Here is a 25,074-nt window from a genome sequence, read left to right on the forward strand (position 1 = left end):
TTGCCCGTCTAAGTTGCGGCGGCATAGCGTAAATAACATACGATACGCCCGCACAAACTTACGGCGGGCTACCTGAATCTTGCCCAAGTGTCTTGGGAAATTGCATGGAAATCCACAAGAGACTTGTAAAACAACTCTTGATGCTCATACAGAACATGATAATTCTACAGATATCAGTAAGTATCTGACCTATGAATTATATTCTGATAGTTTCGTAGTAATCATTTACCATCTTCTCTTGAGGTCCCATCTCCATCTGAAACAAGGTTGGAGGGAATGTTCTGGTGCTTTTTCATGTGTTTTTTACAGTGAACTGTTGTCCGGAAGGTCTCATCACAGAAAGGGCACTTGTAGGGTTTCATACTCACATGAGTAGACATGTGCCTGGTCAGGCTGCCATTTGTTGTAAAGGATGCATTACATATAGTGCAACTGTAAGCTTTAACACCTGCAAACACATAATTGAACCAAGCATTGGTTAAATTATAAAACATTTTCATTGTTACTAAATGATTGAAAACAATTTTATGGTTAATGCACTGTTCTAATTGTATAATACAGTTGGTTCTTTCTTCTCAGAGCTATGCTTAAAGGGTCACTAAAGGAAAAACATTTTTTTTGCTGAAATGACTGTTTACAGGGTATAGAGACATAATAGTTAACTGATTCCTTTTAAAAATGATTAAAAATAGATTAAAAACCAATCATATAATGTACCTACAGTTTAGTTTCGTTTTTGCTGTTGTTTCCTGGTTCTCTGATGTACAGAGCCAGAGAGCAATAGAGGGCAGTGAAGGTTTTGCAAACGAAACTGGATTGGTGCTGAGGGGTTTTAGACACACCTCCTTGATTAGTCACCACAGTGAGAAATCTCCCAGTACTGTGGTGATCAGGAAACAGACAACCAGGAAGTGTCCAGAACAGAGAGGAATTACAGCAACATCAAAGCAAAAACGAACAATGAGGACATGAACCAGGACTGCAGTAAGGTAAAGGAGCTATTTAGCTAAAAAAAAAAAAAAAAAAATCCTTTAGTGACTCTTTTAAACATTTTTTTATGCCAAGTTTTAATTAAACAAAATTAGAATTTGAAGGTTTTAGAAAAAAATTAGGTAGTCACTGTTGGTCTGAGTAACCATTCAAACTGTTATATTTACGTCAGACAGTTTCTGATGTAGATTTTATTATCACAGTTTCAAATCGTCTGCTGCATAATGTGAAATTTATTAAAACTCCACTAGAAAGTGTGGAGTCCATTGGTATGGCAGTAGCAGGTAAATAATGCTGGGAGTTCAGGTACAGAGATCTACAGTGCCTTGAAAAAGTATTCATACTCCTTTAAATTTTCCACATCTTGTCATGTTACACCCAAAAACTTAAATGTATTTTATTGGGATTTTATGCAATAGACAAACAAAAAGTTGCACATAATTGTAAAGTGGAAGGAAAATAATAAATGGTTTTCATTTTTGTTTTTTTACAAATAAATATGTGAAAAGTGTGGTGTGCATTTGTATTCAGCCCCCCTGAGTCAATACTTTGTAGAACCACCTTTCGCTGCAATTACAGCTGCAAGTCTTTTTTGGGGATGTTTCTACCAGCTTTGCACATCTAGAGAGTAACATTTTTGCAAAATAGCTCAAGCTCTTTTAGATTGAATAGAGATCGTCTGAACAGCAATTTTCAAGTCTTGCCACAAATTCTCAATTGGATTTAGGTCTGGACTTTGACTAGGCCATTCTAACACATGAATATGCTTTTATATAAACAATTCCATTGTGGCTGTATGTTTAGGGTCATTGTGCTGCTGGAAGGCTAACCTCTGCCCCAGTCTCAAGTCTTTAGCAGAGCCCAACATGTTTTCTTCTAACATTGCCCTGTATTTGGCTCCATCAACTCTGACCAGCTTCCCCGTCCCTGCTGAAGAAAAGCATCCCCATAACATGATTCTGCCACCACCGTGTTTCACAGTAGGGATGGTGTGTTCAGGGTGATGTGCAGTGTTAGTTTGTCGCCATACATAGCGTTTTGCTTTTAGGCCAAAAATTTCATCTGACCAGAGCACCTTCTTCCACAAGTTTGCTGTGCACCCCCCCCCCCCCCCAGCATTCTCACAAACGGTAAACTACATTTTTTATGTTTTTTTTCCCCCAACAATGGTTTTCGTCTTGCCACTCTTCCATAAAGGCCAGATTTGTGGAGTACACGACCAATAGTTGTCCTGTGGACAGATTAACCCACCTAAACTGTGGATCTCTGCAGCTCCTCCAGAGTTACCATGAGCCTCTTGGCTGCTTCTCTGATTTATACCTCTCTTTGCGTGGCCTGTCACTTTTAGATGGATGCACATTACGTGTTAGGTTTGCAGTTGTGCCATACTCTTTTCCATTTTCAGATGATGGATTGAACAGTGCTCCATGAGATGTTCAAAGCTTGTGATACTTTTTTATAACCTAACCCTGCTTTAACCCTTTCACTGCCAGGTCCGTACGACATATGGACCTACAGCACTGCTGGCAGCTGGCCACCTTCTGCTCATGGTCACTTCAATGACCATAAACTTATAACAGAATTGTTCAGCAGTCTCTGCGGAACAATTCTCCAACTCTGATCAGCAGATTACAACACGCTGATCAGTTATTAACCTCAAATGTGACCCCCCCATACCGCCCGCTTCCCTGTCCCCAGCCTCTCCACCTCCCAACGCTCCTATTCTTCTACAGCTGATCCCGTACTCTCCTTTCCTATCCCCTTCACCCCCCCCCGCACTGATTACCACTCCCACCCGATCCAACCCCCCGAAAACCGTATCCCCTGCAGCTACCCTCATAAGCCGGCATCCCTCCTCTGCCACTCCCGCCGGCTTCAGGTGCTGAGGCGGATCCAGATGTGTCCCCCAATCACTTTGATCACCCCCGTTCCGGCCCTCGAACCCCTGATCAATGCCTGCTCCAGCGGCATCCCTCCTTCCCCTCCCGCGGATGCTGCCCGGACTGAGCTTAGGCAAGCTGTCAGGCTGGAAAACACAAGGGGGAGCAGGGGGGGGTGGGGTTGGTGTAGTTGTGGTGAAGCTGGAGCTTGGGAGGGGGGCTTGGTAAACACGTGTTTGCCAGCCCCCTCCCTGTAGTACAGTGGACATAGACAGTGATCACTACTGATCGCTCCTATGTCCACTGACAGCTGACCATAGTACACCGAGAGTTTACTATGTGTCGGACTGTCAGTTTATGAATAAATATACAGACTTCTTATTAGTCATGTAAAGTGCTGCAGGGAAAGGGACTTTCTGTGTCTCAAAAAAATTGATATGGGGGTTTGTTTAGACCTCTGATATCTCACCAAAGATTCCCCCCCCCCCCCCCCCCCCCCCCCCCCCGCCACCAAAATAAATAAAAATACAAAAAAATATATCAATCTAAAAATATATAAATTATAAAAAAAAAAAAACTTAAAGAAAAACACATAGTAAGACCCCTTTCCACATGGAGCGAACTCTGTCGAGCAGCTCCGCCTGCTCAGCATGGGATCTCTGTGCTGATCCCAACTGATGCAGAGCAGACACGGACACAGCCCGCTGTTCTCTATGGGGCGGATGGATGGTAACAGACCGTCGGTCCATTTCCATCCGATCTGATCTGTTAGATGGATGGTGAACGGTATCCCCATTCATCTTTTTTTAAAGGACTGGATCAGATGAAGGCAGGTGTAAAGGGACACGTACCTTTACATCAGCCTCTCTAAAAAGAGAGCTCACGCTCCTATTGGATCCCAAAGCATTGTTTTCTGCAGTACAAAAATTACATGGCTTTTTTCACTATGAGTGTTGAAGAAAAAGTCAGGAAAGGAGGAGAGGGTTTATTAAACTATAGGACTGCTTGACAGTAAGAAACATGGACAATTTACGTGTATGATAGAAAAGTGCTTGTGCATAAGTCAAAGCCAGGAGATTTGGAGATTGTGGCAGCTCAAATATACTGGCCCAGATTTACGTAGGGCGGCGTAATTTTGTGCGGGCGTAGCGTATCTTATTTACGCTACGCCACCGCAACTTAGAGAGGCAAGTGCAGTATTCACAAAGCACTTGCGTCCTAAGTTACGGCGCGAGTGTAAATGGGCCGGCGTAAGCGCACGTATTTCAAAGTAGGCAGGTCGTGGGCATGTTGTATTTAAATTAAGCGTGACCCCATGTAGATGCATTGCCGAACGAACGGCGCATGTCGAATTTTCAAAGTCAATTATGCCAGCTCAATGCTTAGGTAACGTGAACGTAACCTACGCCCAGCCCCATTCACGGATGACTTACGCAAAAAAATACAACGCTGTTCGGACATTTCCGACGTCCATACCTAACATGACTTACCCCTGCTTTATGAGGGGTAACTTTACGCCGGTCCGACGCCTTACATAAACGACATATCTTGATACGCCGGGCGCATGTACGTTCGTGAATCGGCGTATCTAGCTCATTTGCATATTTGACGCGGAAATCAACGGAAGCGCCACCTAGCGGCCAGCGTAAATATGCACCCCAAGATACGACGGCGTAGGAGACTTACGCCGCTCGTATCTAGGCAACAGTGAGGCGTATCTGATTCTATGAATCAGGCTCAGAGTTACGACGGCGTATCTGGAGATACGCCGTCGTAACTTCTTTCTGAATCCGGGCCACTGTATGCAAAGTTCCACTTTGCCTGCTTAAGTCGAGCTTAGCCTAGCCTCTTCCAACTCCCAAGCCTCCCTGTTGATCAATGAGGTTAAAGTATAATTATAAAATTTGCATATATTGTTTTTTCGTTCACTGCAGTCTGTAAGGCATTGCACCCACAATTATAAGATAGAGAGCGCAATGTGTGGACCCTTCAGACACTCCGTAAACTGTTTGCCATACCTCATATGGGTGGGCATTTATTGAATAGAAGGAAGTATCAATAGACTATGAGAGCGCTCACAGCACCCTTGCAATTCACTGAGAACAACAAGCTGTCCGTTGCAATGGCTGACAGTACATGTAGGCATTCATTCACAGGAATGAATGACGTGTCCACTAGGGCGGAGTGAAACATGGCCACACATTGTTTTTTAAATTGTGGCAGTGCAAGTGGGGAGAAGATATCCTACTCGCTGTCATAGGGAGAGGAAGGAGATGGGTGGAACATGTAACATGTTCCAAAGGTGAAATTAGCCTTTAAAGGACCAACAGGAGGCATGGAAGGTAAAAAGAGATGGGACCAAGCTAAACTTTGACATAATTCTTTTGGGGAATACACTAGAAATCTCTTAACAGGTTAAAGGCTCTACAGAGAGTCCAGGCTAGCCACTTTAGGAGTAGATAGCACAGGTAGTTCCAGATCTTTGCATTTGTGGATCATGTCAATGGTGATTGAAATGGTATACCGAAATTTGGAAGCAATGTCAGAACACTAAAACTACCTAGGTGCAACGTCCTTTTAAAGGATAGGATACGACAGAGTAGACTGGGGATATCTTCAGGCTACTTTAGAGTTTCATGGGGTAGGCCCTAAGATGCTGGGGTGGATAAAAGCATTATATATGCACCCAACTGCCAGGGTTAAGGTAAATGGGAAGGTATCTGGCCTGTTTGAGATGTTTAAAGGGACCCGACAAGGTTGTCCCTTGTCACCCTTATTGTTTACCTTGTCTCTAGAACCTTTACTGTCTAGGATTAGAAATAATCCTGACATTGAAGGGATACAGACAGATGATGGGGAACACAAAATCGCGGCATATGCCGACGATATTTTACTATATATAGTGAATCCAACTACATCTCTCCCTAGTCTTTTGAAAACTTTAAAAGACTATGGAGAAGTCTCCAATTTCAAAATTAACCCCTTAAAATCTGAAATCTTGAATATTAGTGTGAAAGCACATGATGTAAGTAGATATAAAAAAGACTTCCCATTTATTTGGAGAGACACAGTATTGAAATATCTAGGGGTCAATATAACAACATCTCTAGAGTTAATTTATCAGCATAATTTTATTCCACTATTGAATGATATTAAAATGGATTTTAAAAAAATTGCTTCCAGACAGAGGTCTATATTAGGTAGAATAAATAGTTTTAAAATGCTAACGCTGCCCAAGATCCTGTATAAGTTACAAATGCTGCCGATTGCAATACCAGAAGCATATTTTAAGATATTAAAAAAGTTAATCAGATTTATATGGCAGAAAAAGAAAGCGCGTATAAGTATGTCTATATTAACCAGAGATAAGGTGCATGGTGGGTTGGGGTTACCAGACATCAAAGCATACTATATCGCCATTCACATGACACGGGTGGTTGAATGGGTTAGAGAAAATAAAGAAAAACTGTGGGTTGAATTGGAAAGTAGTTTAAACCAAGCAAGGTTAGGGAAGGAGATTTGGGTTCCGACACAATTTAGACAGTTAAAAGAGCACTTATATACGATTACACGGATATCTATGTTAATATGGGATAGGGTACACAAAAACGAAAATTGGGGATACAATTCCCCACTAATACCACTATACGACACAAATTACTTTGCACCGGGGGAAACTAAGCTTGACTGGGAGTTGGATTAAAAAAAACTGATATAAAATTACGGGATATACTGAAAAACTGTAAAATTTGTACTTATCAGGAACTTGGGGAACACAAAGAAAAGTTTGAGTTGAACTGGCTGAGATATTTACAATTGAAATTGAAGCGGACTTGGGCACGGGCACTTTGGTTTTATTACCATGTAAATTTTTTGCACTTTTTGTACTTTGCCATCCTGAGGCCATATAAGATTAATATGTCTATGAATATTAGACATAACAACAAAGCAAAAAAAAAAGTAACTTCCTACCATGATGCGAACCAGGATGGAGACAGCGTATGAACGCAAATTGATTATGTCTCCGGTTAGTGTTCTCTGAGTGGGAAGAAAAAAATAAATAAATAAATAAAAAATAAAGGATAGGATACAATCCCATTCTCCAGGTGAGTGCACAGAGGCAGCTGTAGGAAAATCAGGGACAGACCGAAGGAAAAATGTGAGGAAGCATGCTTGAGTTAGCCCACATGGAAAGATAAAATATTTTTTTTATACGGCTCAAAGTTATGCTAGGTGTTGCTGGGTAGGGACATATAATGTGCGCATTTTAAATGTGAATTTCCTCATGCAGTGAAAAACACAGGCTCATTTTAAGCGTGAATATCTTCTTCAAAGAAAAAAGTACCTGTATGAGTCTTCTCATGTGACTTGAGTACCCCAGATGAAACAAAACCACGACCACACATAGAGCACTTATATGGTTTTTCTCCAGTGTGGGATCGAACATGTTGCTTCAGATGACTGGACTTTTTGAAACCTTTACTGCAATATTCACATCTATGATAGAAATAGAAAGTATACAGTATTCTTTTACTTCTACAGATAGAATAATGTTTAAACTAATATTTACACTTGCTTAAAGTACTTTGTTATAGTAAGAAGTTTTATGATTTAAAATAATCACAGAAAAACACTCCTTTCATATGATTGATCTCAACTGATAGCTGCCATTTGGGGCAAATTATTTGAGTTTAGATTAGTATGGGTTACTTAATACACAGTTTCCAGTATTAGTTGTACTAGCCTGTAAGCACGCCTGCTTTGATCCTCTGTAGATTCCAGATACGTAGTTCTCTGGGCCTGCAATTCAATCTCTTCTTGTGTCTCTTCCTGAATTAAGCGAGCAGTCTAAAAATAAAAAAAAATAAAAAAAGTGGTTATTTGTACACAGGGCTACCCCAACAAATTGTAGTGTAGAAAAAAAAATGAAAAAAAATAAATAAACTTGGCTGTTAACAATACTAATATTACTAACTTACTCAGTAAGATAATGCAGAAAGCAAATTAGTCTGTAAAGTGCACTTGAAATTGCACTGAAAGTGCACTTGTAGATCCGAGGGGAACATGCAGGGAAAATAAAAAACAGCATTTTAGTTTGCACATGATTGGATGATAAAATTAGTAGAGCTTCCCTTCATTTCAGATCTACCCCTCAGATTTAAAGCGACTGCACTTCCAAGTGCAATTTCAAGTGCACTTTGCACTTGTAGTGCAAAGTGAATTTGCCTTTCGTAAATAACCCCCATAGCCTCGGTTTTCTAGCATGCTTTGAAACAATAAAGGAAGGGGCGTAGGAGCCTTGTGTCCTGTGATTTACTCCAAGAAAAGGAATTTACAGATAAACTAAAAATCGAATTTTCTTTATTGTACATCTCAGAACACATGGTATCTTCATATGCATTGTGATAGGGGTGTCCCAAATCACTGAATGTGGGAAACAGGTTAGAATCTCACGTAACAGCCTGCAATACCTGCCAACAACGGCTATGACCACTTGGGAAAACTTTGTAAAAGTATGAACCAAAGACCAAGTGGCAGCCTTAGAAACTTGTGCTACTAAAGTCTAATGCTGAATAGCCCAAGAACCACCAACACTCCTGGTAGAATGAGCCATCACTGACAATGGCAGAACTTTGGGCCAGATCCACAGCCAGCGGGCTTAACTTAAATCTTCCTATTTAAGTTACACCGCCGCAAAATTTCTACCTAAGTGCCCGATCCACAAAGCACTTACCTAGAAATTTTCGGCTGTGTAACTTAAATCTGTCCGGCGCAAGGCGTGCCCAATCTAATGGGGCGAGTCCCATTTAAATTAGGCGCGCTCCCACGCCGGACGCACTGCACATGCTCCCGACGCGATTTTCCCGACGTGCATTGCGCGAAATTACGTTGCGCCGAGTTTTGCGAATCGCGCCGGGAAAAAAAAGTTGCGTCAGGAAAAAAAAAGATGCGGCGGGAAATTTTTTATTTTTTTTTTAAAATTGGACATCGCTTTGGGAAAGAAGGGTATACTTTTACAAGGTGTACTAACTTTACACTTTGTAAAAGCAGCCCTAATTTTGCATTTGCAAACTAACAACTTACGGAGACTTCACGAAGGGAAACCGCTTCGTGGATCTCCGTAAGTGCTAATTTGCATACCCGACGCGGAATTTCGACGAGAAATGCCCCCAGCGGCGGCCGAGGTACTGCATCCTAAGATCCGACAGTGTAAAACTATTACACCTGCCGGATCTTAGGAATATCTATGCGTAACTGATTCTGTGAATCAGTCGCATAGATAGAAACAGGGATACGACGGCGTATCAGTAGATACGCCGGCGTATCCCTTTTGTGGATCTGGCCCTTTGTCTTTTAAATTGTAAGCTTGGTATTAAGCGGGAAGATCCAATATGAAATGGTAGATTTTGAAACTGACAATCAAGCACTGTTTACAAAGTGTCTGCCAGGAGTCTTGTCAAGTCAGCATACCACATTTGCCTGGGTCTGCATGGAGCTATGAAAATAACAGGAATATCCTCAATTTTGATTCTTCAAATCAGCCACGAAAGAAGTTTTAGTTTTAGGGGAGGAAAGGCATAGATCAGGGTGTACTAATCCCATGGGGCTACTACAGCACCCACTGCTTCAACTAAAGGATCCCCTTAGCTGGAGACATACAAATATACAGTTTGTTGAATTTGGAGGCCTCTCCCAGTCCCACCTATGGCGCAAGATCCTGGAATGCCTCCAAATGTAAAACCACTCACTGATAGAATCAAAAGACTGATGCTCTAGCTTTATAATTGTGTGTACTATATCAATAAGTCACCTTTTATTTGGGAGTAATAGCGGTAGACGGACTGCTCAGGGTATGCCAATCAGTCAAGAACTAGAGCACCTCTCAACTCACTCCTTCAGTCTCTTCACGTATCATTTATTTACTATCAGATATATCAGTTTATCTTCCCCCACGTGCCTCTTCCCCTGATCTCTCTCTCAAAAATCGATGGCACAACTATCAGCCCATCCCCATATGCCAAGGTCCTAGCAGTAGTCCTGGACTCTGAACTTTCCTTTAAGCTCCATGTCCAATCACTGTCCAAATTTTGCCGTCTCAACCTCCGCAACATCTCCAAAATACAACCCTTTCTAACCAATGACACAACAAAGCTGTCTCTGCTACTCCTCTCTGTCAATCCCTCCACTGGCTTCCGCTCACCCAACATATTAAATTCAAAATACTAAAAACTACCTACAAAGCCATCCACAACTCTGCCCCCAGCTACATCAGTGACCTAGTCTCAAAATACCATCCTAATCATTCTCTTCGTTCTTCTCAAGACTTCCTACTTTTTAGCTCTTTCATCACCAACTCCCATGCTCATCTCCAGGACTTTTCCAGAGCCTCTCTAAGCCTATGGAACTCCTTACCCCAATCAGTCTGTCTATTTCCTATTAGCTTTTAGACGATCCCTGAAAACCCTCCTCTCCAGAGAAGCCTATCCTACCCACACCTAACAACTGTATTTTTATTTTGTCCATTTGATCATCCCCCACAGCTACTACCCTTTGTTCCACTTGACCCTCCCTTCTAGATTGTAAGCTTTAACGAGCAGGGCCCTCCTGTACTGAATTGTTATTGAACTGTATTGTGAAAAAAGAAGGGGTAAACTGCGCAAATGTGAACAGAACTGTGTGTACACGAATATATATATGTTGCTAATGAAGCAAAAGTAAAGCTGTGACTTGCTGTGTAACATCAAACAGTGATCAAAAATAGGAAAGGAAAAAAATCACGCTAAACCTCATAAGAAAATGTGTGTATAAATAAACCAGTGAAGACAATTATTATAAATAACAAAATGAGCAGTCCTCATGTGTCAATGAAAAAAGACCTTATTTGCATTCAAAGAAAAAAAGTCCATGAATCAAGTGAATAAATGATGAAAAATCACATCTGTGACTGAAGAAGGAAAAAGCAAAACCTACTCCAGATCCTCAATGAAAAAAACCTTGGGCCAGATCCACGAAGCGCGGCGCTGCTATCCGTCCGGCGTAGTGTATCTCTGATACACTACGACGCCGTAACTTACAGCTTTTTTTTTGTATCCTGAAAGAATTTCCGCCGTAAGTTACGGTGGCGTAGTGTAACTTTTGCGGCGTAAGGGCGCGCAATTTAAATGTATGTGATGGGGGCGTGTTTTATGTTAATATGTCTTGACCCGACGTAATTGACGTTTTTTTTGAACGGCGCATGCGCCGTTCGTGGGGGTATCCCAGTGCGCATGCTCGAAATTAACCCGCAACAAGCCGTGACGTTACGACGTGAATGTCATTCTACGCAAAGCCCTATTCGCGAACGACTTATGCAAACGACGTAAAAAATGCAAAATTCGACGCGGGAACGACGGCCATACTTAACATTGAGTATGCCTCATATAGCAGGGGTAACTATACGCCGAAAAAAGCCTTACGGAAACGACGTAAAAAAAAGCGCCGGCCGGACGTATGTTTGTGGATTTGCGTATCTAGCTAATCTGCATACTCAACGCGGAATTCGGCGGAAACGCCACCTAGCGACCAGCGTAAATATGCACCTACGATCCGGCAGCGTACTAAGACGTACGCCAGTCGGATCGAGCCCAGATTCAGTCGTATCTTGTTTTGTGGATACAAAACAAAGCTACGACGGGGCATTTTAAGAATTACGCGGCGTATCCATAGGTACGCCGGCGTAATTCGTTTGTGGATCTGGCCCCTTATTTGCATTCAAAGAAAAAAAGTCCATAAATCAAGTGAATAAATGATGAGAAATCACATCTGTGACTAAAGAAAACAAATCCTCCTCCACCAACGTGAAAAGTCCCTAGATGGTATGATCATCATAGATGATGGGTGACAATCCATCCAATAAAAGCCTCCACCGACAGAGCACACAGATCTGCTTACCAGGTCCTGATGGTCCCTTACAGGGGACCCCAGGTCGCATGTAGATGTAAACACACTGCTGGGCTTAACTGGATACAAGCAGCCTGATATGGATCATAGCCTCATTTCAATCCCCCAAAGCAATGGTAACCACGTTTGCATGGATATGGAAAGAGACATAGGATATCTCGATCGTGTAAAACCCTTTAAAACTTTAATAAATAAATAACGTGCATGCTAAACACTCACAATTTTACAGTGGATAAAAAGCCTTAAGTCTGCTGTCCCGGCCGGAAACATGCAGACAGACCTGTCCGTGTTGGGAATCCAAGCAGTCCTGGAGGGTGATGCCAATGTGCCGCTCATTCCGCCCTACTAGTTTCGTGAAAATTCACATCTTCACTCATGTGCCCCTTGAAGACGTGTATTTTCACGAAACTAGTAGGGCGGAACAAGCGGCACATTGGAATCACCCTCCAGGATTCCCAACAGGGACGGGTCTGTCTGCATGTTTCCGGCCGGGACAGCAGACTTAAGGCTTTTTATCCACTGTAAAATTGTGAGTGTTTAGCATGCATGTTATTTATTTATAAAAGTTTAAAAAGGTTTTACACGATCGAGATATCCTTTGTCTCTTTCCATATCCATGCAAACGTGGTTACCATTGCTTTGGAGGATTGAAACGAGGCTATGATCCATATCAGGCTGCTTGTATCCAGTTAAGCCCAGCAGCGTGTCTACATCTACATGCGACCTGGGGTCCCCTGTAATTAAGGGACCATCAGGATCTGGTAAGCAGATCTGTGTGCTCTGTCGGTGGAGGCTTTTATTGGATGGATTGTCACCTCTCATCTATGATATATATGATCATATCATCTAGGGACTTTTCACGTTGGTGGAGGAGGATTTGTTTTCTTTCTCTAGTCACAGATGTGATTTCTCAATCATTTATTCACTTGATTTTTTGGACTTTTTTTCTTTGAATGCAAATAAGGTTTTTTTCATTGAGGATCTGGAGGTTTTGCTTTTTCCTTCTTCAATCACAGATGTGATTTCTCATCATTTATTCACTTGATTCATGGACTTTTTTTCTTTGAATGCAAATAAGGTCTTTTTGCATTGACACATGAGGACTGCTCATTTTGTTATCTATTGTACTGTATTGTCTTCCCTGATGTTGTAAAGTGCTGTGCAAACTATTGGCACTATATAAAATCTGTATAATAATAATAATATTAATAATAATAACCTCAGAATCATAGTCTCTGTGGCTTTGAAGCAGCTAAAACTGCAGAGAAATCAGATACAGAATCATCAGCAGAAGGCACAGGAGAACGCGTGTGGCCTCTTCAATCAGAATCAGCTAATAACTGAATGATTAGAGCTATAAGAAGGGTTGAATGTCTGTGGCAAAGAGCCCAGCCAAAAGCCCCACAGCATGCACCCCTTCCACATCAAAAAATAGCAGGAATGGAAATTAAAGACACCCTGATACTATGCCAATAAAGTAGCTCCTGAATCTTAGCCTGACTGGCCAACTCACTAAAACAGCCTTCAGAAACAGGGTCTTTTACTGACAAAAATAGGTTAGTCTTTAACACACTGAAGAAAAGACATCCATCTTCCTAAGACACTAGCACACAAATCAATCTTGCTGAGGGTAGGAGAGGGTTATCTTGGGCTGGCCTATAACCCAATGAATAAAAACTTACTGTGTCTATGGATGAAAAAGTGCGTTACAGGTCATTCAGCCCGAATGGGCCGATTAAAGTGATACTAAAGCTTCCCTGTTATGCTTACCTCCTCTATGTAATGGAATTGCACAGAGCAGCCCAGATCTTTCTCCTCTCATATCCCCTGCCAGAGCTCCTGGCTCCTCCCTCTGCCAAGTGCTTACCATAGGAAGCATCTTCCCATGAGGGCACTCATGTGGGCTTGCTTCCGAGCTGATCTGTTTGCATCTATTCAGGCACATAGCCTGGCTGAACCCCCCGCTCACAGATTTTCACTGACGGGCTGGGCTGTGGCTCTGTGTCTGGATGGAAACAGGGAGCTGTGGCTCAGCTCAGGTGCCCCAATAGCAAGCTGCTTGCTGTGGGGGCACTAAACAGGAGGGAGGGGCCAGGAGCACCGAAGAGGGACCCGAGAAGAGGAGGATCAGGGCTGCTCTGTGCAACACCACTGCACAAGGCAGGTAAGTATAACATGTGTGTTATCTTTAGCTAAACAGAAAAAAAAAAAAAGACTTTACCATCACTTTAATGCAGAGAATGTTACAACCACTTTAACTTGGCAAAATCCTTTTCAATGTACAAAAAAAGTTCTACTATTGTGAGCCCCCTTTTGACCGTCGCTGGTGTACACTGAATAACAAACACTAAATACTTGGTTTGTTGCATGAGTATCACTTAGATCAGTGTTTCCCAACTCCAGTCCTCAAGGCACACCAACAGGTCATGTTTTCAGGATTTCCCTCAGATGAAACGGCTGTAGTAATTACTAAGGCAGTGAAACTGATCAAATCACCTGTGCAAAATAATGGAAAGCCTGAAAACATGACCTGTTGGTGTGCCTTGAGGACTGGAGTTGGGAAACACTGACTTAGATCACACATAGTTTTAAGAGGGCTTTCTTGTTTTGAAATGCTTTACTGGAGCAATTTTTGATTCACCCGTACAAGCATACCCCCTCAATACCGGACTGGTAATACATTCTCCTTAAACCAACCAATCAAGAGTTTCTATATTTTGAGTTTTCTTCTCACCTCAAAGCATATTCCAACTTTATCTGTGTGATATGTCATACATAACATTGTAGTTACATCATTAAAGCAGCTACTTAATCATTTCTGCTGGAAATGTATCAGCAAAAGAAACACATTAATTGTGTCTGTGGTGGGTACCTCCATAAGTGTTGGCTGTTGGTAACTTGAAGAGAGAGCTTGAGATTCAAGAGTGCTGGAGTCCTGTAACTGTTGTACAGCTGGGAAAGAAGTTTGCTGGCTAAATCCATCCGTTACTGTAAAGCCTAAGATAGATTTTTAAAATATTATACACAATACAACCGTTGAACAATATATGTGCAACACATATGGATGATTTCTGATTTCATCTACTTACCTTGTGGTAGCCCTTGCTGATCAAATGGCTGTGGATGCATGACCTGAGACTCATACTGGCCAATATTCTCCTGTAGAGTATGCTGGGAAGTCACAAATCTATCTGAAAAGTGAAAACACCTTCACTGAAAGAAGCACTTAAAAAAATATCATAGCCGCTGGTAGAAAATGTTTCAGTAAACTGTATTTCCTTAATCACTGTTAACATTGAGAATTTTGTAAAAGTTTGTTTGTATTATATTCAAATCTAACGTCACTGCAGTCAAAAATTCACACAATCAAATACCTTTCGGTATATATAAAATAAGCCTGAAAAGGTAGATATGGAATTGAAATTGCCTAAGAAATCTTTAACCAGTTGGGTACCAGTCTAATACCTCTGCATTGCCAGGCCATTTTTTCATTACATTTTTAGTATTTAGTGATAGTTTAACTGACAGTGATTTGGTCATGCAATACCGTAACCATATTAATTTTATTAATCTATTTTGAGACAGAGATTTAATTTGGTGGTATTTATTAACAACTGTTTTTTTTATATAAAGGTAGTAAGTAAAAAAGACCAAACATTTTGGAAAAATTTACTTCCCATACTTTCTATTAAAACTATCCTAGTCAGTGAAAATTACAAATGGTACAGTATCAGCAGCTTCTGCTGTCATTCATGTCCCATTCATAGATTACTACGATTCTTCTCCTTCCTGTGTTATAGAAGGAAGGAAGTAACAATTTTACCTGTAGTATGTGATCGCTGTGATTGGTTATGACAGTGAACAGATACTACAGAGCTCATTAGATGGGCTAGGTACACTGTGTCTGTGAATCAAGCTATTTAATGACGGTTTGGTTTACAGCCATTGACTGGTGCAATGGCTGCGTGAGGACTGTGTCTACAGGGGTGTTTATAAATGGTAGTGGGTAAATAACAGTTCTAAACCCTCCATTTTTTAAATGTACCAAAGTAGAAAAGCGGTTACATTTTCTATATACTGAGCTTTACTTACTTCGCCTTGGAGAGACTCTCAAGCTAATCATCAGAGCTGAGAGGTCTACCTGAGCTGCTGATAATACAAGAAATAAACCAACCCTTTAGTTGATTATATGGCTCTTAAGTATGGAGCTTTGTTTTTTGCTACTGTTATACACACTAAAAGACAGAATGGATTAGCACAAAGCTGGGAATTGACACACAAAACAGCTGATGTCAGATTGCCTTCAGGCTCTGTTTCTCAGTTTAAGTCATAAACAAAGTTAAGTACAACTACATAAGGGAGCAACCAAATAATTAATAGTTAGACCTATACATTTAAAATAATTTAAGATTCAATATAAAAATATAGCCTATATAATCCCTCCCACTCCCAGCAGACCTCAGTTTAGTAAGCAATAGGGAGATCATGAAGAACTGTGTTGTGTACTGTACAACAAGAAACTAATTTTACTGAGAAGTCAAAAATCCAATTTTCCTAATGATACAGTACACGACACAAGATCTTAGTCATAACCACGGGACATCCAAAAGCATTCCAACTGAGGGGTATAAACACCAAACAATGCCATCAGGTCCACTTATCAAACAGGTCAAGAAGGGCTCTACAGAAATCAGCTTGCAGCACCTTATTCATAAAAATGGTTTTAGAGATGGCCTGAACATCCACCAGGTAAAACACAAATGTGTAAACAGAAGGCCAGATGTCAGTCTTGTAAATCTGAGAAACCGATGCCCGATTCTGAAAACGGATATGGTGCCATGAGCTATAATACAAGTAAAGGAGGAAATCCTATCATTTAGGCAATAGTCTCGAATGATGACTTGTTCAATCCACCAGGCAGTAGTGAAGGGAACCTTGGAGAAAGACCAAAATAATTTGACTGCTGGAAAGAGGCTGTAGCTGAGAGGTAATGTACAACCCCTATTTTGGGACATAATCCAAGATTTGCAAATCTCCTAAACCCCCATTTTATTTACAACTGAAGACAGAAAACATGTCAGCTGTTTAAACTGAAAAAAATTACCAAATGATGGGCAATTTTGGAATTGATATCATCAGCAGGTCTCAAAGTTGAGATGGGAGCATGTTTACCACACTCTTCTTTTAACAACGCTTTGTTAACATCTGGGAACTGAAGAGACAAGTTGCTGGAGTTTTGGGAGAGGAATGCTGTCCCATTCTTACCTGATATAGGATTCTAACTGCTCAACAGACCTGGGTCTTCATTGCCATACTTTTCATCTCAAGATACACTGAATATTTTCAGTTGGTCAAAGGTCTGGACTGCACACAGGCCAGTTAAGCACCCGGACTATTCTACTACAAAGCCATGCTGTTGTCATAGATACAGTTTAGCATTGTTCTGCTGGAATATGCAAGGCCTTCCCTGAAAGAAAAGCATCATCTGGGTGAGAGCATATGCCGATGTGCAAGCTGCCCATTACATATGCACTAATGCATCCCCATACCATCTGAGATGCAGGCTTTTGAACTGAGCAGTGATAACAGGCTGAAAGGTCTCCCTACTCTTTAGTCCACAGGACGCGGTGCCCATGGTTGCCAAAAAGAATGTCTGATTTCGATTCGTCTGACCACAGAACTGTTTTTCACTTTGCAACAGACCATTTTAAATAATCTTTGGCTTAAAGATGACGGATGCGTTTTTGGATCATATTCTGATATAGCTTCTTCTTTGCATGATTTAAAGCTGTACCATTTTTGGGTGGCATGGCAAACTCTTTTCACAGACAGAGAGCTTTGGAAACATTCAAATGCTCTCTAAAGCAGAACGGCCAGGGCCTTGACTGTATTCAAGTCCAGATGCTAGTCCACACCTGAGAAGAGAAAAAAAAATGGGATTGTGTCCCAAGGAATACCTCCTATGATGGAATCTCCTAGTCTCACACCAAACATAATATTCCCTCCAGGTGCAATGGTAGACTTTGGGAGAAGCTGACTTCCTAGCCCTCGAGACAGTAAAAATGACTAAATTGGATAGGCTCATTAAACAGTCAGGCCCCGTACACACGGCCGAGGAACTCGACGTGCCAAACACATCGAGTTCCTCGGCCAGTTCAGCCCTGAAGCCGCCGAGGAGCTCGGCGGGCCGAGAGCTCCCATAGAACAACGAGGAAATAGAGAACATGTTCTCTATTTCCTCGTCGAGCTCCTCGTCGGCTTCCTCGGCGAAATTGTACACACGGCCGGGTTTCTCGGCAGAATTCAGCCAGAAACTCGGTCGGAAGCTAAATTCTGCCGAGGAAACTGGTCGTGTGTACGGGGCTTCATGCTTTTAAAGCTAGTGATCCATCAGTATGAAGGTTAACTAGCCAGTGGGACAGACTGTCCGCATGATTCATAAGGTTCCATGGAGAATCTGCCAGGAGTTTGAGAACCACGCCCTCCTGGGCCATTAGGTGCAATGAGAATCCCTGGAATTTCCTCTATATTGATGCTGTGGAGAAACAAGAGAAAGGTAGTATAGGAAGAAGGGCATAGATCAGGTTGAACTGATCGCACAGATTCCTCAAGGTGTCCACTGCGAAGGACAAAGGGTCACTAGACCTGTTTGTTGTTGGATCTTGACGCTAAAAGATCCACATCCTGGTTAACCACAGGAACTGTTCATTTGTGTTGGAAACCTCAATAGGATACTATTGAGTAAAAAAGTTGGGGGTGAGCGTTTTAGTGCGAGGCCAGTCACTTCACAGGCTCTAAATGCAAATGGACAGGGAAGGTCTTAGCAGGTTTGGGCACTTTTACAGAACCCATGCTGAACAACTGGGGAAAGCAGTCTCAGGAATCTTTAAAGCTAAACAAGAGCATACCTTGTTAATAAGGGTAGCAATGGTATCCTTAAGCTTTCATGATATCTCAGCTGAAGGCATCTCATCCAAACCTTATTCCTCTGAATTATGGGTGGGGGGGGGGGTAGGATCTTCTTTATTTACCAGCCATTAAATCTGCCATGTGAGTTTCTCAAATGTTCCCCCAAAGGGTACACAAAACCTTTGCTGCTGAGAGCAGGGGGCAAAGCCTTCTGTATCAGGCACCGTAGACTGCTGAACCCTGGAAGCGAGATTACTGTGCATACTGCAGGAGCTTTGAGGCCAAGTGCTGATGGGGAGCATGCCAAAGAAAGCACAATGGCTTGCACATCTGCAGTGAAGCCATTAAAAGTGAGGCCAAGTAGGCACAACAGTAGCTGCACTACAGACTTGCACCAAATTCCACCAATTTTAAAAGGCTGGTGCCCCCCCTCCATGACTGCAGCACAATATGTAAAGTGTCACAGCCTGCGCTCCACTACAGCATTATAGCTTTGGAGTGCCAGCACCCTGGGTCAGAAATACGCACTGTAACTTACCATGGCAGATTGCTTCCTATTCTGGGCAGGATACATAGGGACCAGCCCCATCCTTCCTTCGCCCTCGATGATGAGCATACCCCCTGAAGGGTCTTTAGGGACAGGGCTTTTCTGCCATCGGACTATAACCTTGACCTCTATAGCACCTGTGGCTATCTCAGCTCAATGCACTAATTGTCAAGGTAAGTGTCCATGCCTGTATAAACTGTGCTGTCAGGAGGTATGTTATAATTGTGGAAACAAATCATTTGAGGTGTCATGGCAACATATTCGTTTCATTACCAAGGAAATAGGTAAACTATCTCGTAAATTCAATAGTTCTTTTTGTTACTAGAGAATCAATCACAAATTCTCATTTGCTGTTTTAGTTAGAGAAAGGGAGAAAGACTGTTGTATAAAACAACAATTTTACAGAAAGCCTGACCTGTAAGCACTTGGTAGTAAAAACCAAGGTTGTTGGAGGTGCTTATTTCGTAAAGTAAATTTTTTTGATGTAAACGAAAACATTGCAAATTGGAAGGTGGAATAGGTGTGGGCATAGGCCATGGCTTTTCTACCTTCCAATTTGCAATATTATTTCAGGCAAGGAGGGGCCACAGTGGTGACCAGGAATTGATGCTGTGCATGGAGACCAAACATATGTATTTTCAATGTGATAAGTTGTCTTGCCTCTGTTAAAGGCTTACCTTCTTCAGCATGTAGAGGTTGTTCAACAAGCGTCTGCTCTAGAGCAGGTGAAACCGTATCCATATCTGGCTGTGGGCTGAGCTGTAAAATTGCTTCCTGCTGCGTGGCTACAGTGGTTTGCTGATGTAGATTAGTTCCTTCTATTTCCACCTGTATTTGATTGGATACATGAATCTGATCTACGGGGGTTTCTTCAGAAGGTGCAGACTGGTGTTGCTGGAGTTGGTGGGCAACTTCATATCTAGAAGAGTAAAATAAAAATAAATAAAACTTTAGCAATGATTACTGCAAAGTGCTAATTCTGAGAGAAATACATAGGATGAGTACATTTTGAGTCATTTAGGGCATTGTGGCATGGTACCCATACAACTAGCCCTCTCTTGTATATGATTACTTATCCAATCTTCGTCAGAGCTGGACAATTATTGTATACATTTCTGTAAGTTCTGAATTAGTGTCATCATCCAGTGCTGGTGTTTAATTAATCTTATGGAATTAAGTTGGGAAGGAGTAAAAGCACAAAAGAAAAAAGTAGCCATTAGTCATTAAGTCATTGCATTGATGAAAGCTGAAATCCAAAATGGTGAACAGAAAACACCTTTCTAAACCTTTGAAATCTCCCACCTTCCTTAGATTTAGAAGGTGAAACAATTAGAAGGGCAAAGAGGCATTTGCTGAGAGGTAGACTCAGGCCCCGTACTCACGACCAAACATGTCTGCTGAAACTGGTCCGCGGGCCAGTTTCAGCAGACATGTTTGGTCGTGTGTGGGCACGAGCGGGCCGAATTCCAGCAAACATTTGCCCGCCGGGCCTTTTCCCAGCGGACAAATATTCCTGGACTTGTTTTAAAACAGTCCGCTGGAATCCTGCCCGCTCGGACATGTACGGTCGTCAGTACAGACCTACCGTACATGTCCAGGCGCCCGCCGTCCCTCGCATGCGTCGAATGACTTTGACGCATGCGTGGAAGCATTTTAAAGGCAGGCCGCCCACGTCGCCGCGTCATTGTCGCGGCGACACCGCGTCATCGGCGCGGCGACACCGCGGACACGCCCCGCGTATTGTTTACGCGCGGACTTCTGTACGATGGTGTGTACAACCATCGTACAGAAGCCCTCTGCCAGACATGTACGGTGAAAACGGTCCGACGGACCGCTTTCACCGTACATGTTTGTCCGTGTGTACCCGGCCTCACAGTGCATACCATGTTAAGACAGTAGAAAGACATTTCCTGGGGTGGGATATGTAAGCAGGACTGCACAGACGCCCAGGGCGTTTGTGGTGGAAATCAATTTTCTGCTAGCAGCGCCATATTCTCCATAGGCAGCCATGTGGTGGGTTAGCATATATACCTTCATGACATTGTAAATTATGGGGTAAGCATGTGAATGAAGCATCTTGGATGTAATTTTTTTGCTTGTGGATATGTATATTTACACTGTATGTTTATTTAACCACTTAAGACCCGGACCAAAATGCAGCTAAAGGACCTTGCCCCTTTTTTGCGATTCGGCACTGCGTTGCTTTAACGGACAATTGCGTGGTCGTGCGACGTGGCTCCCAAACAAAATTGGCCTTTTTTTCCCCCACAAATAGAGCTTTCTTTTGGTGGTATTTGATCACCTCTGCGGTTTTTATTTTTTGCGCTATAAACAAAAATAGAGCGACAATTTTGAAAAAAATGCAATATTTTTTACTTTTGCTATAATAAATATCCCCCAAAAATATATAAAACATTTTTTTTTCTCAGTTTAGGTCGATACGTATTCTTCTACCTATTTTTGGTAAAAAAAAAAAAAATCGCAATAAGCGTTTATCGGTTGGATTGCGCAAAATTTATAACGTTTACAAAATAGGGGATAGTTTTATTGCATTTCTATTATTTTTTTTTTACTACTAATGGCGGCGATCAGCAATTTTTTTCGTGACTGCGACATTATGGCGGACACTTCGGACAATTTTGACACATTTTTGGGACCATTGTCATTTTCACAGCAAAAAATGCATTTAAAATGCATTGTTCATTGTGAAAATGACAATTGCAGTTTGGGAGTTAACCACAGGGGGCGCTGATGGGGTTATGTGTGACCTCAAGTGTGTTTACAACTGTAGGGGGGTGTGGCTGTAGGTGTGACGTCCCTTTGCCGCCCGTAAGAACGATCAAGCGGCGGAACAGCCACTATGATCATTCTTATGGTGTAGGGCAGGGATAAGCAATTAGCGGACCTCCAGCTGTTGCCAAACTACAAGTCCCATCATGCCTCTGCCTCTGGGAGTCATGCTTGATGCTGTCAGAGTCTCGCTATGCCTCATGGGACTTGTAGTTTGGCAACATCTGGAGGTCCGCTAATTGCTTATCCCTGGTGTAGGGAATCACCGGCTGAAAATGCCAATAACTGAATGATGCCGGTAGCTGCAGGCATTCAAGATATCTCCACACAAAGTCAAGGACGTCATATGATGGCCTGGGGGCATCAAGTGGTTAAATATTTATTTATTTTTTTAAACATTGAGTTCTGGTTATTGTAAGCACCCAAGTCCCAAACAATCTTTTTCTTCCTGCTAAACTTCATGGGATGTTTTGGAGAAAAACACAAAAAAAAAAGAATAAAATCCTGATTGAGGTGGAAGGAAGAGAACACTTTAGCGAGAAAGGAGGCTTTAGGCTGCGAGACAATCTTGTCCTTGTGCAAAACTATGAAGGGCTTTTAACATGATAAGGCCACCATCTCAGAGACCCTCCCATCCATAGGTGATGGCAGCAAAAAAGGGCACCTTGCAAATAGAGTTGGGCGAACAGTTCGGCCCGAGCATGAGTTCGGGCCTAACATTGGCTGTTCGGCGAACACCCGAATTATCAGGCGTACGGCCGTTTGTTTGGCCTGCCGAATGGCCACAATGCACTGCATGGCAACATAGTGCATTGGGAGCCCTGATTTGCTGAAGCAATGAAAGCTTTGCCCAATCAGGGCACTGAGCACTGTCAGAGCCATTATTGGAGAAAGTAATGATGGCTCTATCCAATCATGGCTCATTGCTCTTAATCCCACCCCACACTATAAATATATTCTTCCCATAGCAGCCATTTGCAGTGTGATATTGGCATGAAAAGAGATAGAACAGGGCTGTTCAGTGCTACTAGCGAGTTAGGCCCGGATTCTCAGAGGACTTACAACGGCGTAGCGCCATGTACGCTGTCGTAAGTCCGAATCCGACCCGTCGTATCTATGCGCCTGATTCTTAGAATCAGTTACGCATAGATATCCATTAGATCCGACAGGCCTAAGTCTTTTATGCCGTCGGATCTAAACTGCATTTTTTTTGACCGCTAGGTGGCGCTTCCGTCTAATTTCGCGTCGAGTATGCAAATTAGCTAGATACGCGAATTCCCGAACGTACGCGCGGCCGAAGCAGTAAAGTTACGACGTTTACGTTAGGCTTTTCCCAGCGTATAGTTGCCCCTGCTATATGAGGCGCAGCCAATGTTAAGTATGGCCGTCGTTCCCGCGTTGAAATTTGAAAAAGTTAAGTCGTTTGCGTAAGTCGTCCGTGAATGGGGCTGGACGTCATTTACGTTCACGTAAAAAAAAATTAACCTTGCAGCGTACTTTGGAGCAATGCACACTGGGAAATTCCACGGACGGTGTTCCGCAAAAACGTCAATCACGTCGGGTCACAGTAGTTTTACATAAAACACGCCCCCCTGATCCAAATTTGAATTAGGCGGGCTTACGCCGGCCGATTTATGCTACGCCGCAACTTACGGAACAAGTGCTTTGAGAATACAGTACTTGCCCGTGTAAGTTGCGTAGGCGTAACGTAAATCAGATACGTTACACCTGCCCAAAATTGCGCGGAGATACGAGAATCTGGCCCTTAGTGTGCTATTGTGAATCTATTGTCAGTGTGAAATATTTTGTGTAAATCTGGTGATAGTTCAGTGTGACTGTAGTGTGACTATTCGTTTTTACTTCAGTGTCAGTTTATTTGTCAGGGCAGGTTTCCTGCAGTATATATCAGTGCCTTACTGCGCGTTAAAGGCAGTATATTACAGTGCGTTACTGCCCGTTTAGGGCAGTACATTCGAGTGTGTTACTGCACATTTAAAGCAGTATATATCAGTATGTTACTGCATGTTTAATACATTATATAAAAGTGCGTTACTGATATATACTGTATTAAACATGCAGTAACACACGGATATATATTGCATTAAACATGCAGTAACACACTGATATACAGGGTGGGCCATTTATATGGATACACCTTAATAAAATGGGAATGGTTGGTGATATTAACTTCCTGTTTGTGGCACATTAGTATATGTGAGGGGGGAAACTTTTCAAGATGGGTGGTGACCATTGGAGGCCATTTTGAAGTCGGACATTTTGAATCCAACTCTTCATCTTCTGTCACCCAAGAAGAGACTAGCACGCAGTCCACTGCAGCTGCCAGAGTGCCTTATTCTGCATCCTTGTCCACAGCTACTCCTGCATCAGGCATGGAGGAGTCAGCTGAGTTATTTGAACACAGCGTCAGCCACTTGCTTCTTGACGATGCACAACCATTGCTTGACTCAGATGTTGGTTCTGAGGTTGAGGAAGGTAGGAACATGAGCCTACAGAGAAGCTTTTTTTTTTGTTATTTCTTATTTTGATGGTTTTACTTTAAGCATCAGTAAATCACTGCTCATTTAAAAAAGGTGATTTTAACAACCCCCATAACCATTGTATGCCCAATTACTTGCATATAAGCTTTTAAAATGGGCACTTGATTTTTCCAGTTCGGGTTCCATAGACTTTACTGGGGTTCATTATTCAGTTCCGAACTTTTGCGATGTTTACAACTTCTGGTGCGAACCGAACAGGGCGTCGTTCGGCCCATCTCTACTTGCAAACGAGATCAGACAAAAAATATCCCTCAAAACCCTTCCCTTTAAAGAAGCTTATCCTGCTTCTAATATGCAGTTTTACTTTCTCCATTAGCTCATCCCCCCCACAGCCATTACCATTTGTATCAATTGACCCTCCCTCCTAGATTGTAAGCTCTAATAAACAGGTTACTCTGATTCTTCTTGCACCAAATTATATTGTAACTGTAATGTCTGCCTTAATTTTTTTAAGCGCTGC

At 42.3% G+C, this 25,074-nt stretch overlaps 1 protein-coding gene across 3 annotated transcripts in view; it reads right to left on the reverse strand.

The window, feature by feature from the left end:
- The window catches only part of ZNF236 (zinc finger protein 236), a 274,436-nt gene that overhangs the window by 111,208 nt on the left and 138,154 nt on the right, over positions 1-25,074 (reverse strand). For all 3 annotated transcript variants that reach the window (XM_040353869.1, XM_040353871.1, XM_040353870.1), the window contains 6 exons: positions 19,944-20,185; positions 14,900-15,001; positions 14,683-14,807; positions 7,615-7,718; positions 7,216-7,367; positions 230-448 (listed from right to left, as the gene is read on the reverse strand). In XM_040353869.1, coding sequence (XP_040209803.1) covers positions 230-448; positions 7,216-7,367; positions 7,615-7,718; positions 14,683-14,807; positions 14,900-15,001; positions 19,944-20,185 — 944 coding nt within the window. The remainder of the gene's footprint in view (positions 1-229; positions 449-7,215; positions 7,368-7,614; positions 7,719-14,682; positions 14,808-14,899; positions 15,002-19,943; positions 20,186-25,074) is intronic.

This window comes from Rana temporaria, chromosome 5 (genome assembly GCF_905171775.1).
Source record: "Rana temporaria chromosome 5, aRanTem1.1, whole genome shotgun sequence".
Lineage (NCBI taxonomy): Eukaryota > Metazoa > Chordata > Amphibia > Anura > Ranidae > Rana > Rana temporaria.